Source organism: Eleutherodactylus coqui, chromosome 2 (assembly GCF_035609145.1).
Source record: "Eleutherodactylus coqui strain aEleCoq1 chromosome 2, aEleCoq1.hap1, whole genome shotgun sequence".
Taxonomy (NCBI): Eukaryota; Metazoa; Chordata; class Amphibia; order Anura; family Eleutherodactylidae; genus Eleutherodactylus; species Eleutherodactylus coqui.
In genome coordinates this window covers 344,754,278-344,772,167 of record NC_089838.1, presented here as the reverse complement: position 1 = coordinate 344,772,167, position 17,890 = coordinate 344,754,278, and the positions used below count along the sequence as shown (strand labels likewise).

At 51.0% G+C, this 17,890-nt stretch overlaps 1 protein-coding gene across 1 annotated transcript in view; it reads left to right on the top strand.

Annotated features, from left to right (window-relative positions):
• The window catches only part of LOC136613101 (macrosialin-like), a 35,957-nt gene extending 22,597 nt beyond the window's left edge, over positions 1-13,360 (top strand). The window contains exons 3-6 of the mRNA XM_066593954.1: positions 478-588; positions 691-748; positions 923-1,087; positions 12,863-13,360. Coding sequence (XP_066450051.1) covers positions 478-588; positions 691-748; positions 923-1,087; positions 12,863-13,002 — 474 coding nt within the window. The 3' untranslated portion in view covers positions 13,003-13,360. The remainder of the gene's footprint in view (positions 1-477; positions 589-690; positions 749-922; positions 1,088-12,862) is intronic.
• The last annotated feature ends 4,530 nt before the right edge of the window (positions 13,361-17,890 follow it).

Sequence of the window (17,890 nt, the reverse complement as noted above, 5' to 3'; positions counted from 1 at the left end):
TACTGCCAGTAGAATGGAGACCAAACCTCCAAGTGGGAGGGGCAAAGCTGGCACAGCCCAACATATTGTGTCTGCCAGTACCCCCTTAGCACAAGTGTGCCCTCTGTGGCCCCACTAAATAAAAGCGCCCCTCTGTGGTCACAGTAATAATGCCTTCTGTGTGGCCCCAGAAAGTAATTGGGCACCTTCTGTCACCCCACAAATTAATACTGCCCCCCAATGGCCCCCAGAGTAATAGTTCCCCTCTTTGTGGCCCCACATAGTTATAGCGCCCCCTCCTTGCCTGGATGTTATGTGCCACCTGTCTCTAGGCTGTAGCAGAACTCTCTTTCCCGACTCTTCCCAGCGTCTCCTGCTCTCCATACTGTGGGCAAAGTTGAACCATTTGTGTTGAGTTATCCAGTAAAAAGATGTTCTGCAGCAGCATCGAGCTTCTTCTGGCTTTTGCATTGCTAACAGCTTTGTAAACGTCTGCAGATTGTGATCCCGCCGGCGCCGAGGACTCGCGCATCAGGAAGCTGCTCTGCGGAGAAAGCCTGGCTGACCCTGACGTTTCCTCACGGACAAGTGGGCATCACATTCCGACAGGTACGGAGCAGAGCGAGCGGGTGGGCGAGCGTGGAGAGGGCGAGGGGCTCACATGGGCGCCGCAACCATATCCTGCTGATCAGATGCTTTTCACTTCCACAGGACGCCGAAGGCAACAACTTCTTCCTGGGCGCAGTCAACATCACTCTGAAGGACAAAGGTACCAGCGGGGTCTCCTCCTCTACCTGGGGTCACCGTTGTCCGGCAGCGCTGCACGGAGTTTGTATGTTCTCCCCGATTTTGGGGGGGTCTCCTTGGGAGCTCCGGTTTCCTCCCGCACCCCAAAACATCCTACTTGGTGAAGGTACATCTAAACGCTGATTTGTTTCTCCAGGATCTGAGAAGTTGGGTAATGACGGGGTCCGAGACATGCTCACCCCTCTCGGACGCGCCTTCTCCTGCGCAGAAGTGGACATTCATGTCACCTCAAACGTGACCCTTACAGTCATGAACGTGAAGGCTCAGGCATTCAAACTGGAAGGAGGAGAGTACGGACCAGGTGAGCACGAAGAGGCGCCCCCTAGTTGTAGACGAAGGAGAGGTCTCCGATGTGTTTATAGTTATTAGGTCGCCCATCAGCCCTCTGAAATCTCATTAACCTGAATGCTAATCATCTGCCCGGGTCCTGTAGTCAGCGGGGGCGCAAGCCTTTATGCTTAGTGTGCAATGGTACCCCCCGCCCCAAAGCCTCAAGGTACCCAACACATATCTAAACCACTGAAACTTCATTGAAGGAGAACTCCCCACCTCCCGTGGCAACCTGTTCCACTCATTGATCCCCCTCACTGTCTAATATCTAATCTGTGTCTCTTCTCTTTCAGTTTCATCCCATTGCTTCTAGTCTTTCCTTGTACAGATGAGAATAGGGCTGATCCCTCTGCACTGTGACAGCCCTTCAGATATTTGTAGACAGCTATTAAGTCTCCTCTCAGCCTTCTCTTCTGCTAAACATTCCCAGATCCTTTACCCGTTCCTCATAGGACATGATTTGCAGACCGCTCACCATCTTGGTGACTCTTCTCTGAACTTGCCCCAGTCTGTCGGTCTGTTTTGAGGTGAGGGCTCGCACCCACTTGCATTTTTTTCACACAATTGTCAATGGGACCTTCTGTTACAAACACATCGCCACTTTGTACTTTGTGCTTTCCCATTTCTGTGCGATGCGTTTGTAACATTAGAGAGTCCCATCAAGAGTCGCGTTAAAAAAACGCAAGTAGTTAGGAGCGTTGAGAGTAATAGTACCCCGTTAATGGCGCCAATAGCAAGAGTGTCCCCCAGTAGTAAGAGTGACCCCGTTAGTGGCGCCAATAGTAAGAGTGACCCCAGTAGTAAGAGTGACCCCGTTAGTGGCGCCAATAGTAAGAGTGTCCCCAGTAGTAAGAGTGACCCCGTTAGTGGCGCCAATAGTAAGAGTGACCCCGTTAGTGGCGCCAATAGTAAGAGTGACCCCGTTAGTGGCGCCAATAGTAAGAGTGTCCCCAATAGTAAGAGTGACCCCGTTAGTGGCGCCAATAGTAAGAGTGTCCCCCAGTAGTAAGAGTGACCCCGTTAGTGGCGCCAATAGTAAGAGTGTCCCCCAGTAGTAAGAGTGACCCCGTTAGTGGCGCCAATAGTAATAGTATCCCCGTTAGTGGCGCCAATAGTAAGAGTGTCCCCAATAGTAAGAGTGACCCCGTTAGTGGCGCCAATAGTAAGAGTGACCCCGTTAGTGGCGCCAATAGTAAGAGTGTCCCCCAGTAGTAAGAGTGACCCCGTTAGTGGCGCCAATAGTAAGAGTGACCCCGTTAGTGGCGCCAATAGTAAGAGTGACTCCGTTAGTGCCGCCAATAGTAAGAGTGTCCCCAGTAGTAAGAGTGACTCCGATAGTGGTGCCAATAGTAAGAGTGTCCCCCAGTAGTAAGAGTGACCCCGTTAGTGGTGCCAATAGTAAGAGTGTCCCCAGTAGTAAGAGTGACCCCATTAGTGGCGCCAATAGTAAGAGTGTCCCCCAGTAGTAAGAGTGACCCCGTTAGTGGTGCCAATAGTAAGATTATCCCCCAGTAGTAAGAGTGACCCCGTTAGTGGTGCCAATAGTAAGAGTGTCCCCCAGTAGTAAGAGTGACCCCATTAGTGGTGCCAATAGTAAGAGTGTCCCCCAGTAGTAAGAGTGACCCCGTTAGTGGCGCCAATAGTAAGAGTGTCCCCCAGTAGTAAGAGTGACCCCGTTAGTGGCGCCACTAGTAAGAGTGACCCCGTTAGTGGCGCCACTAGTAAGAGTGACCCCGTTAATGGCGCCAATAGTAATAGTATCCCCGTTAATGGTGCCAATAGTAAGAGTGACCCCCAGTAGTAAGAGTGACCCCGTTAGTGGTGCCAATAGTAAGAGTGACCCCGTTAGTGGTGCCAATAGTAAGAGTGTCCCCCAGTAGTAAGAGTGACCCCGTTAGTGGTGCCAATAGTAAGAGTGACCCCCAGTAGTAAGAGTGACCCCGTTAGTGGCGCCAATAGTAAGAGTGACCCCGTTAGTGGCGCCAATAGCAAGAGTGTCCCCCAGTAGTAAGAGTGACCCCGCTAGTGGCGCCAATAGTAAGAGTGTCCCCCAGTAGTAAGAGTGACCCCGTTAGTGGCGCCAATAGTAAGAGTGACCCCGTTAGTGGCGCCAATAGTAAGAGTGACCCCATTAATGGCGCCAATAGTAAGAGTGACCCCCAGTAGTAAGAGTGACCCCGTTAGTGGTGCCAATAGTAAGAGTGACCCCCAGTAGTAAGAGTGACCCCGTTAATGGCGCCAATAGTAAGAGTGACCCCGTTAGTGGCGCCAATAGTAATAGTATCCCCGTTAATGGCGCCAATAGTAATAGTATCCCCGTTAATGGTGCCAATAGTAAGAGTGACCCCCAGTAGTAAGAGTGACCCCGTTAGTGGTGCCAATAGTAAGAGTGACCCCCAGTAGTAAGAGTGACCCCGTTAATGGCGCCAATAGTAAGAGTGACCCCGTTAGTGGCGCCAATAGTAAGAGTGTCCCCCAGTAGTAAGAGTGACCCCGTTAGTGGCGCCAATAGTAAGAGTGACCCCGTTAGTGGCGCCAATAGTAAGAGTGTCCCCCAGTAGTAAGAGTGACCCCGTTAATGGCGCCAATAGTAAGAGTGTCCCCCAGTAGTAAGAGTGACCCCGTTAATGGCGCCAATAGTAAGAGTGTCCCCCAGTAGTAAGAGTGACCCCATTAGTGGCGCCAATAGTAAGAGTGTCCCCAGTAGTAAGAGTGACCCCGTTAGTGGCGCCAATAGTAAGAGTGTCCCCAGTAGTAAGAGTGACCCCGTTAGTGGCGCCAATAGTAAGAGTGACCCCGTTAGTGGCGCCAATAGTAAGAGTGTCCCCAGTAGTAAGAGTGACCCCGTTAGTGGCGCCAATAGTAAGAGTGACCCCGTTAGTGGCGCCAATAGTAAGAGTGTCCCCAGTAGTAAGAGTGACCCCGTTAGTGGTGCCAATAGTAAGAGTGTCCCCAGTAGTAAGAGTGACCCCGTTAGTGTCCCCAGTAGTAAGAGTGACTCCGTTAGTGGCGCCAATAGTAAGAGTGTCCCCAGTAGTAAGAGTGACTCCGTTAGTGGCGCCAATAGTAAGAGTGTCCCCAGTAGTAAGAGTGACCCCGTTAGTGGCGCCAATAGTAAGAGTGTCCCCAGTAGTAAGAGTGACCCCGTTAGTGGCGCCAATAGTAAGAGTGACCCCGTTAGTGGCGCCAATAGTAAGAGTGTCCCCAGTAGTAAGAGTGACCCCGTTAGTGGCGCCAATAGTAAGAGTGTCCCCAGTAGTAAGAGTGACCCCGTTAGTGGCGCCAATAGTAAGAGTGACCCCGTTAGTGGTGCCAATAGTAAGAGTGTCCCCAGTAGTAAGAGTGACCCCATTAGTGGCGCCAATAGTAAGAGTGTCCCCCAGTAGAAAGAGTGACCCCGTTAGTGGCGCCAATAGTAAGAGTGTCCCCCAGTAGTAAGAGTGACCCCGTTAGTGGCGCCAATAGTAAGAGTGTCCCCAGTAGTAAGAGTGACCCTGTTAGTGGTGCCAATAGTAAGAGTGTCCCCAGTAGTAAGAGTGACCCCGTTAGTGGTGCCAATAGTAAGAGTGTCCCCAGTAGTAAGAGTGACCCCGTTAGTGGCGCCAATAGTAAGAGTGTCCCCAGTAGTAAGAGTGACCCTGTTAGTGGTGCCAATAGTAAGAGTGTCCCCCAGTAGTAAGAGTGACCCCGTTAGTGGCGCCAATAGTAAGAGTGTTCTTCAGTAGTAAGAGTGACCCCGTTAGTGGCGCCAATAGTAAGAGTGTCCCCCAGTAGTAAGAGTGACCCCGTTAGTGGCGCCAATAGTAAGAGTGTCCCCCAGTAGTAAGAGTGACCCCGTTAGTGGCGCCAATAGTAAGAGTGTCCCCCAGTAGTAAGAGTGACCCCGTTAGTGGCGCCAATAGTAAGAGTGGCCTTCAGTAGTAAGAGTGACCCCGTTAGTGGCGCCAATAGTAAGAGTGACCCCGTTAGTGGCGCCAATAGTAAGAGTGACTCCGTTAGTGGCGCCAATAGTAAGAGTGTCCCCAGTAGTAAGAGTGACCCCGTTAGTGGCGCCAATAGTAAGAGTGTCCCCCAGTAGTAAGAGTGACCCCGTTAGTGGTGCCAATAGTAAGATTATCCCCCAGTAGTAAGAGTGACCCCGTTAGTGGTGCCAATAGTAAGAGTGTCCCCCAGTAGTAAGAGTGACCCCATTAGTGGTGCCAATAGTAAGAGTGTCCCCCAGTAGTAAGAGTGACCCCGTTAGTGGCGCCAATAGTAAGAGTGTCCCCCAGTAGTAAGAGTGACCCCGTTAGTGACGCCAATAGTAAGAGTGACCCCGTTAGTGGCGCCACTAGTAAGAGTGACCCCGTTAATGGCGCCAATAGTAAGAGTGACCCCCAGTAGTAAGAGTGACCCCGTTAGTGGTGCCAATAGTAAGAGTGACCCCGTTAGTGGTGCCAATAGTAAGAGTGTCCCCCAGTAGTAAGAGTGACCCTGTTAGTGGTGCCAATAGTAAGAGTGACCCCCAGTAGTAAGAGTGACCCCGTTAGTGGCGCCAATAGTAAGAGTGACCCCGTTAGTGGCGCCAATACCAAGAGTGTCCCCCAGTAGTAAGAGTGACCCCGCTAGTGGCGCCAATAGTAAGAGTGTCCCCCAGTAGTAAGAGTGACCCCGTTAGTGGCGCCAATAGTAAGAGTGACCCCGTTAGTGGCGCCAATAGTAAGAGTGACCCCATTAATGGCGCCAATAGTAATAGTATCCCCGTTAATGGCGCCAATAGTAATAGTATCCCCGTTAATGGTGCCAATAGTAAGAGTGACCCCCAGTAGTAAGAGTGACCCCGTTAGTGGTGCCAATAGTAAGAGTGACCCCCAGTAGTAAGAGTGACCCCGTTAATGGCGCCAATAGTAAGAGTGACCCCGTTAGTGGCGCCAATAGTAAGAGTGTCCCCCAGTAGTAAGAGTGACCCCGTTAGTGGCGCCAATAGTAAGAGTGACCCCAGTAGTAAGAGTGACCCCGTTAGTGGCGCCAATAGTAAGAGTGACCCCGTTAGTGGCGCCAATAGTAAGAGTGTCCCCAGTAGTAAGAGTGACCCCGTTAGTGGCGCCAATAGTAAGAGTGTCCCCAGTAGTAAGAGTGACCCCGTTAGTGGCGCCAATAGTAAGAGTGTCCCCCAGTAGTAAGAGTGACCCCATTAGTGGCGCCAATAGTAAGAGTGTCCCCAGTAGTAAGAGTGACCCCGTTAGTGGCGCCAATAGTAAGAGTGTCCCCAGTAGTAAGAGTGACCCCGTTAGTGGCGCCAATAGTAAGAGTGACCCCGTTAGTGGCGCCAATAGTAAGAGTGTCCCCAGTAGTAAGAGTGACCCCGTTAGTGGCGCCAATAGTAAGAGTGTCCCCAGTAGTAAGAGTGACCCCGTTAGTGGCGCCAATAGTAAGAGTGTCCCCAGTAGTAAGAGTGACCCCGTTAGTGGCGCCAATAGTAAGAGTGTCCCCAGTAGTAAGAGTGACCCCGTTAGTGGCGCCAATAGTAAGAGTGTCCCCAGTAGTAAGAGTGACCCCGTTAGTGGCGCCAATAGTAAGAGTGACCCCGTTAGTGGCGCCAATAGTAAGAGTGTCCCCAGTAGTAAGAGTGACCCCGTTAGTGGCGCCAATAGTAAGAGTGTCCCCAGTAGTAAGAGTGACTCCGTTAGTGGTGCCAATAGTAAGAGTGTCCCCCAGTAGTAAGAGTGACCCCGTTACTGGCGCCAATAGTAAGAGTGACCCCGTTAGTGGTGCCAATAGTAAGAGTGTCCCCAGTAGTAAGAGTGACCCCATTAGTGGCGCCAATAGTAAGAGTGTCCCCCAGTAGTAAGAGTGACCCCGTTAGTGGCGCCAATAGTAAGAGTGTCCCCCAGTAGTAAGAGTGACCCCGTTAGTGGCGCCAATAGTAAGAGTGACCCCGTTAGTGGCGCCAATAGTAAGAGTGTCCCCAGTAGTAAGAGTGACCCTGTTAGTGGTGCCAATAGTAAGAGTGTCCCCAGTAGTAAGAGTGACCCCGTTAGTGGTGCCAATAGTAAGAGTGTCCCCAGTAGTAAGAGTGACCCCGTTAGTGGCGCCAATAGTAAGAGTGTCCCCAGTAGTAAGAGTGACCCTGTTAGTGGTGCCAATAGTAAGAGTGTCCCCCAGTAGTAAGATTGACCCCGTTAGTGGCGCCAATAGTAAGAGTGTCCCCCAGTAGTAAGAGTGACCCCGTTAGTGGCGCCAATAGTAAGAGTGGCCTTCAGTAGTAAGAGTGACCCCGTTAGTGGCGCCAATAGTAAGAGTGTCCCCCAGTAGTAAGAGTGACCCCGTTAGTGGCGCCAATAGTAAGAGTGTCCCCCAGTAGTAAGAGTGACCCCGTTAGTGGTGCCAATAGTAAGAGTGTCCCCCAGTAGTAAGAGTGACCCCATTAGTGGCGCCAATAGTAAGAGTGACCCCGTTAGTGGTGCCAATAGTAAGAGTGTCCCCCAGTAGTAAGAGTGACCCCGTTAGTGGCGCCAATAGTAAGAGTGTCCCCAGTAGTAAGAGTGACCCCGTTAGTGGCGCCAATAGTAAGAGTGACTCCGTTAGTGGCGCCAATAGTAAGAGTGTCCCCCAGTAGTAAGAGTGACCCCGTTAGTGGCGCCAATAGTAATAGTATCCCCGTTAATGGTGCCAATAGTAATAGTATCCCCGTTAATGGTGCCAATAGTAAGAGTGACCCCGTTAGTGGCGCCAATAGTAAGAGTGTCCCCAATAGTAAGAGTGACCCCGTTAGTGGCGCCAATAGTAAGAGTGTCCCCAATAGTAAGAGTGACCCCGTTAGTGGCGCCAATAGTAATAGTATCCCCGTTAGTGGCGCCAATAGTAAGAGTGTCCCCAATAGTAAGAGTGACCCCGTTAGTGGCGCCAATAGTAAGAGTGACCCCGTTAGTGGCGCCAATAGTAAGAGTGTCCCCCAGTAGTAAGAGTGACCCCGTTAGTGGCGCCAATAGTAAGAGTGACCCCGTTAGTGGCGCCAATAGTAAGAGTGACCCCATTAATGGCGCCAATAGTAAGAGTGACCCCATTAATGGCGCCAATAGTAATAGTATCCCCGTTAATGGTGCCAATAGTAAGAGTGACCCCCAGTAGTAAGAGTGACCCCGTTAGTGGTGCCAATAGTAAGAGTGACCCCCAGTAGTAAGAGTGACCCCGTTAATGGCGCCAATAGTAAGAGTGACCCCGTTAGTGGCGCCAATAGTAAGAGTGTCCCCCAGTAGTAAGAGTGACCCCGTTAGTGGCGCCAATAGTAAGAGTGACCCCGTTAGTGGCGCCAATAGTAAGAGTGTCCCCAGTAGTAAGAGTGACCCCGTTAGTGGCGCCAATAGTAAGAGTGTCCCCCAGTAGTAAGAGTGACCCCATTAGTGGCGCCAATAGTAAGAGTGTCCCCAGTAGTAAGAGTGACCCCGTTAGTGGCGCCAATAGTAAGAGTGTCCCCAGTAGTAAGAGTGACCCCGTTAGTGGCGCCAATAGTAAGAGTGACCCCGTTAGTGGCGCCAATAGTAAGAGTGTCCCCAGTAGTAAGAGTGACCCCGTTAGTGGCGCCAATAGTAAGAGTGTCCCCAGTAGTAAGAGTGACCCCGTTAGTGGCGCCAATAGTAAGAGTGTCCCCAGTAGTAAGAGTGACCCCGTTAGTGGCGCCAATAGTAAGAGTGTCCCCAGTAGTAAGAGTGACCCCGTTAGTGGCGCCAATAGTAAGAGTGACCCCGTTAGTGGCGCCAATAGTAAGAGTGTCCCCAGTAGTAAGAGTGACCCCGTTAGTGGCGCCAATAGTAAGAGTGTCCCCAGTAGTAAGAGTGACTCCGTTAGTGGTGCCAATAGTAAGAGTGTCCCCCAGTAGTAAGAGTGACCCCGTTAGTGGCGCCAATAGTAAGAGTGACCCCGTTAGTGGTGCCAATAGTAAGAGTGTCCCCAGTAGTAAGAGTGACCCCATTAGTGGCGCCAATAGTAAGAGTGTCCCCCAGTAGTAAGAGTGACCCCGTTAGTGGCGCCAATAGTAAGAGTGTCCCCCAGTAGTAAGAGTGACCCCGTTAGTGGCGCCAATAGTAAGAGTGTCCCCAGTAGTAAGAGTGACCCTGTTAGTGGTGCCAATAGTAAGAGTGTCCCCAGTAGTAAGAGTGACCCCGTTAGTGGTGCCAATAGTAAGAGTGTCCCCAGTAGTAAGAGTGACCCCGTTAGTGGCGCCAATAGTAAGAGTGTCCCCAGTAGTAAGAGTGACCCTGTTAGTGGTGCCAATAGTAAGAGTGTCCCCAGTAGTAAGAGTGACCCCGTTAGTGGCGCCAATAGTAAGAGTGTTCTTCAGTAGTAAGAGTGACCCCGTTAGTGGCGCCAATAGTAAGAGTGTCCCCCAGTACTAAGAGTGACCCCGTTAGTGGCGCCAATAGTAAGAGTGTCCCCCAGTAGTAAGAGTGACCCCGTTAGTGGCGCCAATAGTAAGAGTGGCCTTCAGTAGTAAGAGTGACCCCGTTAGTGGCGCCAATAGTAAGAGTGTCCCCCAGTAGTAAGAGTGACCCCGTTAGTGGCGCCAATAGTAAGAGTGTCCCCCAGTAGTAAGAGTGACCCCGTTAGTGGTGCCAATAGTAAGTGTCCCCCAGTAGTAAGAGTGACCCCATTAGTGGCGCCAATAGTAAGAGTGACCCCGTTAGTGGTGCCAATAGTAAGAGTGTCCCCCAGTAGTAAGAGTGACCCCGTTAGTGGCGCCAATAGTAAGAGTGTCCCCAGTAGTAAGAGTGACCCCGTTAGTGGCGCCAATAGTAAGAGTGACTCCGTTAGTGGCGCCAATAGTAAGAGTGTCCCCCAGTAGTAAGAGTGACCCCGTTAGTGGCGCCAATAGTAATAGTATCCCCGTTAATGGTGCCAATAGTAATAGTATCCCCGTTAATGGTGCCAATAGTAAGAGTGACCCCGTTAGTGGCGCCAATAGTAAGAGTGTCCCCAATAGTAAGAGTGACCCCGTTAGTGGCGCCAATAGTAAGAGTGACCCCGTTAGTGGCACCAATAGTAAGAGTGTCCCCAATAGTAAGAGTGACCCCGTTAGTGGCGCCAATAGTAAGAGTGTCCCCCAGTAGTAAGAGTGACCCCGTTAGTGGCGCCAATAGTAATAGTATCCCCGTTAGTGGCGCCAATAGTAAGAGTGTCCCCAATAGTAAGAGTGACCCCGTTAGTGGCGCCAATAGTAAGAGTGACCCCGTTAGTGGCGCCAATAGTAAGAGTGTCCCCCAGTAGTAAGAGTGACCCCGTTAGTGGCGCCAATAGTAAGAGTGACCCCGTTAGTGGCGCCAATAGTAAGAGTGACTCCGTTAGTGGCGCCAATAGTAAGAGTGTCCCCAGTAGTAAGAGTGACCCCGTTAGTGGTGCCAATAGTAAGAGTGTCCCCAGTAGTAAGAGTGACCCCATTAGTGGCGCCAATAGTAAGAGTGTCCCCCAGTAGTAAGAGTGACCCCGTTAGTGGCGCCAATAGTAAGAGTGACCCCGTTAATGGCGCCAATAGTAATAGTATCCCCGTTAATGGTGCCAATAGTAAGAGTGACCCCCAGTAGTAAGAGTGACCCCATTAGTGGTGCCAATAGTAAGAGTGACCCCGTTAGTGGTGCCAATAGTAAGAGTGTCCCCCAGTAGTAAGAGTGACCCCGTTAGTGGTGCCAATAGTAAGAGTGACCCCCAGTAGTAAGAGTGACCCGGTTAGTGGCGCCAATAGTAAGAGTGACCCCGTTAGTGGCGCCAATAGTAAGAGTGACCCCATTAATGGCGCCAATAGTAATAGTATCCCCGTTAATGGTGCCAATAGTAAGAGTGACCCCCAGTAGTAAGAGTGACCCCGTTAGTGGTGCCAATAGTAAGAGTGTCCCCCAGTAGTAAGAGTGACCCCGTTAGTGGCGCCAATAGTAAGAGTGACCCCGTTAGTGGCGCCAATAGTAAGAGTGTCCCCAGTAGTAAGAGTGACCCCGTTAGTGGCGCCAATAGTAAGAGTGTCCCCCAGTAGTAAGAGTGACCCCGTTAATGGCGCCAATAGTAAGAGTGTCCCCCAGTAGTAAGAGTGACCCCATTAGTGGCGCCAATAGTAAGAGTGTCCCCAGTAGTAAGAGTGACCCCGTTAGTGGCGCCAATAGTAAGAGTGTCCCCAGTAGTAAGAGTGACCCCGTTAGTGGCGCCAATAGTAAGAGTGACCCCGTTAGTGGCGCCAATAGTAAGAGTGTCCCCAGTAGTAAGAGTGACCCCGTTAGTGGCGCCAATAGTAAGAGTGTCCCCAGTAGTAAGAGTGACCCCGTTAGTGGCGCCAATAGTAAGAGTGACCCCGTTAGTGGCGCCAATAGTAAGAGTGTCCCCAGTAGTAAGAGTGACCCCGTTAGTGGCGCCAATAGTAAGAGTGTCCCCAGTAGTAAGAGTGACCCTGTTAGTGGTGCCAATAGTAAGAGTGTCCCCAGTAGTAAGAGTGACCCCGTTAGTGGTGCCAATAGTAAGAGTGTCCCCCGTAGTAAGAGTGACCCCGTTAGTGGCGCCAATAGTAAGAGTGTTCTTCAGTAGTAAGAGTGACCCCGTTAGTGGCGCCAATAGTAAGAGTGACCCCGTTAGTGGCGCCAATAGTAAGAGTGTCCCCAGTAGTAAGAGTGACCCTGTTAGTGGTGCCAATAGTAAGAGTGTCCCCCAGTAGTAAGAGTGACCCCGTTAGTGGTGCCAATAGTAAGAGTGTTCTTCAGTAGTAAGAGTGACCCCGTTAGTGGCGCCAATAGTAAGAGTGTCCCCCAGTAGTAAGAGTGACCCCGTTAGTGGCGCCAATAGTAAGAGTGGCCTTCAGTAGTAAGAGTGACCCCGTTAGTGGCGCCAATAGTAAGAGTGTCCCCCAGTAGTAAGAGTGACCCCGTTAGTGGCGCCAATAGTAAGAGTGTCCCCCAGTAGTAAGAGTGACCCCGTTAGTGGTGCCAATAGTAAGAGTGTCCCCCAGTAGTAAGAGTGACCCCATTAGTGGCGCCAATAGTAAGAGTGACCCCGTTAGTGGTGCCAATAGTAAGAGTGACCCCGTTAGTGGTGCCAATAGTAAGAGTGTCCCCCAGTAGTAAGAGTGACCCCATTAGTGGCGCCAATAGTAAGAGTGTCCCCCAGTAGTAAGAGTGACCCCGTTAGTGGTGCCAATAGTAAGAGTGTCCCCCAGTAGTAAGAGTGACCCCATTAGTGGCGCCAATAGTAAGAGTGACCCCGTTAGTGGTGCCAATAGTAAGAGTGACCCCGTTAGTGGTGCCAATAGTAAGAGTGTCCCCCAGTAGTAAGAGTGACCCCGTTAGTGGTGCCAATAGTAAGAGTGACCCCGTTAGTGGTGCCAATAGTAAGAGTGTCCCCCAGTAGTAAGAGTGACCCCGTTAGTGGCGCCAATAGTAAGAATGACCCTGTTAGTGGCGCCAGTAGTAATAGAGGCCTCCAGTAGTAATAGAGGCCTCCAGTAGTAATAGTGACCTGTAGTAGACATCCAGCAGCAACTCGACAAGCATTTCGCTCCATCTGTTGCTTTAGTCCAGCGGAAATCAGTGGTGACAGGCTGATGAAAGCAGCAGCAGCCGGACCTACGGACCCAATGAGTGAACGGTTTGTTGGGCTGCGGCCGGCCGGCTCACAGCCATTAATAAGGCCAGGTGGCACCCTCGGATCGCCTCATCACGTATTCCTTTCCTCCGCCGTACGGGGTCGCTGCTCGCCCACACTGTATATTATCAATGTCTTTCTATCTCCTCCCCAGAGATGAGATGCTCGGCTGGATCGCGCAGTATGACGGTCCCCATCGTGGTTGGGATCATCCTTGTGGTGCTGATTTTAATTGTTGTTATCGCGTACTTTGTCGCACGCCAGCGGAGTCCAAGAGGCTACCAACCGCTATGAGATAGACCGGGAACCGCGGCGGCTCTGCAGGCATCTGTGTGCGAGACGGCGGCGATGATCTACGATATACGCCCCCTCAGCAGACCCTGTGACAACACAGCAGTGGGTCACTTTATCTTTGGGGTCGCTCACCCTCGACTTGCTGAAGAATATAACCTGGAGCTCCGTTTCCTTACAGTCAGGCGTCCTCTTTCCGGATTGTGCGACAGGAATTCTGGAAGTGCCGAGCTCAGCAGGCGGGCGCCACAACCTCCCACTTCCTCTGGAGTCACGTGGGGCCTGCTTCACAAGAGCCGGTACACAAGTCCAGGACTGTGAAGAACCGTTAGTAACAAATAAACCGCAGATTTGTATCAAAGCCTAACTAATCTTGTAAAACATGTCCGCCATAGCAGATTTGTTCTGATTGTTGAGGTCCGAGTACAGAGACCCCCACGATCACCTGAGCACTGTGGCCCTCCTCCCTGGTCAGAGTGGTGTACAGAGCCCAGACCCGCTCGCCACTAACAGGCCACCCGCTGGGTGGGGGCTCAGCAGGCGGGACACAAGCGATCAGAACTTCTGATGTCTCAAGTTTTCAATGTCGTCCAGTGTGCTCCTTGTGCCATGTATGCGGTCCTAGATCAGCCGATCGAGGGTGCAGACTGTTGGGCAAGATGCGTGCACGTCGCACATATGGAAGCCCAAATCCTGGATGTAAATGACGACAGCTCGCTGGGGTAGAGGCGGGGGCGGATGGTAGTACAGAAGAGCAGGCAGCTAGCTGGGTGACAGAAGGAGGCGTAGAGGGAATAGATCCAGGGAGACTGGTCCTGAACTGGCACATCCCAACAAGGCTGCAAGGTTGGCAGATGAGGGCGATGCCATTACAGAGCCAGCACCGCTGCAGCACGACATGCCCTCTGAACGCCAGGGGGATGACTGCTCCAGTGAGACGGGGACGGGGAGCGCAGGGCAGGCTAGACAGGTTCTAGTGGTGGGGGACTCAATTATAAGGGGGACAGAGAGGGCAATCTGCCATAAAGACCGGGATCGTCGAACGGTATGTTGTCTTCCTGGCGCTCGAGTTCGACACATCGCGGATCGGATTGACAGATTACTGGGAGGGGCTGGTGAGGATCCAGCGGTCATGGTGCACGTTGGCACCAATGAACGAGTTAGAGGTCAATGGAGGGCCCTCAAAAATTATTTCAGGGACCTAGGGTTCAAGCTCAGGGCGAGGACCTCCAGGGTAGTTTTCTCGGAAATACTACCTGCACCTAAAGCCACACTAGAAAGGCAGCAGGATCTTAGGGAGGTAAACAAGTGGCTCCGGAGTTGGTGTAAGAAGGAGGGATTTGGGTTTCTGGAGAACTGGGCTGACTTTGCTGTCGGCTACAGGCTCTACCGTAGGGACGGGCTGCATCTTAATGATGAGGGGGCAGCTGTGCTGGGGGATAAGATGGCTAGAAGGTCAGAGGAGTGTTTAAACTAGGGACTTGGGAGGGAGAGACAGTGTACACATTGAGCTGGGACCAAGTATTGGGAACGGGGGGGGAGGGGGGGGAGCGAGCAGGGGGGGGGGGGGGGGGGTTAGTACAGTTAGAACTGATAGAAGGAGACCATAGAAGCATATTGAATATAAAGAACAACAACAGCCGTACAAATTGTATGACCACGAATGCAAGAAGTCTGATCGGTAAAGTGGGGGAGCTTGGAGCGAGAATGTCTGAAGAAAATGACGACATAGTGGGAATAACGGAAACATGGCTGGATGATAAGTGTGATTGGGCGGTGAATTTACAGGGTTACAATCCCTTCAAAAAAGACAGTGGAAACCAGAAAGGGGGAGGGGTATGTCTGCGTTAAATCGTACTTAAGGCTACGGAAACATATAGGGGCAGGAGGTGAATGGGTGGAATCTCTGTGGGTAGAAATAAAAAAAAATAAAGTACTAATAGGAGTTTTCTATAGACCACCAAATACAGGAATCTTATTATTAAGGCAAACAGAAGAAGTGTCAATCCGCAACGAAGTAATTATCATGGGGGCTTTAATTATCCGGATATAACATGGGAGAACGAAACCTGCAAATCTCACAGGGGTGATGAGTTCCTGAGAACAATTAGAGATAACGACCTTACCCAACTTGTGCGGGAACCAACAAGAGGGAGGGCCATTCTGGACTTAGTACTAACTAACAAACCGGACCGAGTCATGGGGGTGCAGGATGAGAGGCACTTGGGGAATAGTGACCACAATAAAATCAACTTCCAGCCGTCATTCAATAAGAAGCCTTATCAGGGAGCGACAAACGAACTAAACTTTAGTAAAGCAAAATTTGGTAACATTAATTGGGACAACATCCTCAAAAATATCAGTACAGAGGACAAATGGGAGGAGTTTAAAAGGATCCTAATCACCTCATGGGAGCAGTTCATTCCCCTTAAAAATAAAAGAATCTCAACTAAAAGGAAACCAATGTGGCTCGACAAGACTGTAAGGGGGGCAATAAACGAAAAGAAGAAAGCGTTCAAACTACTAAAGCAAGAAGGCAGCGAAGAAGCGCTAAAATCATACAGGGAAAAAAAACAAAATATGCAAAGATACGATCAAAGGAGGAGGTAGAAAGACGGATCGCCAAAGAGAGCAGAAACAACCCGGAACTAGTCTACAACTATAGTAACAGCAAAAGGATTTGCAGGGAGAGCGCTGGCCCTTTAACAAATAATGCAGGAGAAATCATAGAAGATGATGGGGGGGGGGGGGGGGGGGCCAATCTATTAAATAGTTTCAAGTGTATTCATGAAGAAAAAAAGAAATTTCACACGAGATGCAGGGGAATAAAACGAACGCCCGCTAAATATCTCATACCCAACGCAGGAGGAGGTGCGGAGCAGTCTAATAAATAAATAAATCGCAGAGGGGGGTAATAAATGGTTCGTACTCTGATTGGGCCCCCGTCACTAGTGGGGGGCCACAGGGTTCAGTATTGGGCCCCATTCTGACAATATATTCACCAATGACCTGATAGAGGGGCTGCACAGCAAAATATCAGTATTGGCAGATGACAGAAAATTATACAATATAATCAATACAACGGAGGACAATGTGCGGCTACAAACGGACGGAGATAAGCCGGGGGCTTGGGGGGGGGGGGGGGGGGGGATGGTGGATAAATGTAAGGTGCTGCACATGGGCAGGAGAGACAGATGTCACCAATATACACTAAATGGGGTACAGCCAGGGAAAAGAACTGTGGTTTGTAAGTCCCGGCTGGTCATATGGGGGCGTGTAAGTCGCCTAATGACGCCGCAGGATAAAGTCACGTGGGGGCGTACCGTTGCGTGGCGACGCGGCAGTGATGGTGCGATCTAATAATGCATGTCGCGTGATGACACGACGGTGGTGCTGTGTTGTAGTACACGGGGAGCGGAGTCATGTGGGGGGCGGAGTCACGTGAGGGCGGAGTCACGTGAGGGCGGAGTCACGTGGGGGGCTCCTAGACTTACAAACCACTGTCATTAGCCACATGGGGAGGTAATTATCCTTTTAATTAGGTTTAGAAGACTATAATATTCTGCTTGTACTTGATGAAGGCCGAAACACATCTACTGTTTAAATCAACAATTGGAACGCCTATTCCTGCTGCCAACGGTAATCTGCCCCGTCTGCCGGCACTGGGGGCGCCTCCACCAGACTCCGTGAAGCTCATCTGATGCACATCTCCATCTCCCCACACTGGATCCATACATTTGAGGACCTTTTCCTTTTCTCTTTGTCTATATCCACCCCACAGATCTATGACTGGCGCCTCCTGTAGCTGCTCTGCAGCGCACGAGGTGCCCGTATTATACCCGGGTCCACTCACCAGCAGCTCGAACAGGGTGTCCACATCTATCTCTCCCACCCAACCCTCTGCCTGAGGACGTGGTGATGGCCGGATCCATAGAGGAGTGTAAGAGGGACTCGATGTCTATGATATTACAGGATATAGACAGTAGGTGACCCACTGGTTGGTGATCCGGGTCGTGGTGTCAGGTAGGTACTATCAGAGGTTGGGCCAGGGATTACTCTGACTGCCATTATGGAGTCGGGAAGGAATCTTTTCCCAAATGGCCAAATTGGCTCCTGCCTCTTGGGGTTTTGCCTTCCTCTGGATCAACGAGGGGGACATGAACTATACGGACTTGGTGTCCCTCCAGCCTCACATACTGTTACCTGCATCCCCTGCGAAGAGCGCCGGCCGACATCCTGGATGATCTGCACAAAAACAAGGCTGCTTCCAGTACGCCGATTGGTTCAGGTCCCGGTGATGTCATCAGCGACAGCCAATCATGGCACTGGACAGTAAAGTTTGTACAATACAAACTTTCCCAGCATGTTGGTGTGTGAGGAGCGTGTGAAGCGCACATTAACCCCTTCTCTTACAATCACCTGTACTATTTAATGACCCGCAGCGGATTCCATCCGTTCACATGAAGGGCTATGAGTGGACCGTGGTGCGGGGCTCCTGCGGTGCGGGGCTCCTGCGGTGCGGGAACGGCCCCCACATCACAGCCATACCCCCCAGAGGAAGTTATAAAATGGAAGTATTTGTCCAACTGTCTAAATCTCCTAAATTGCTCAAAAACGTGCAAAATCTTTGAAATACACTTCCAACAGGTTAGACAGAAGCTGCAAAAAACAGCACATTTCAAAAAGTTCCTCAATTTTGGGGGTTTTCATAAATGTACACAAATCGTATCAGTTTATTTTCACCACTTAAATAAAGTACAATGTAAATAAAATGGCGTCCGGAGCGCCGGGCGCGTCAGACCTTTACAGAGGTAAGGCCCCTTTACACGCAACGAACAAAAGTGCGCAATAATAGTTACGTCTAAACCTGCAGCCATCGTGCGCCAGTCAT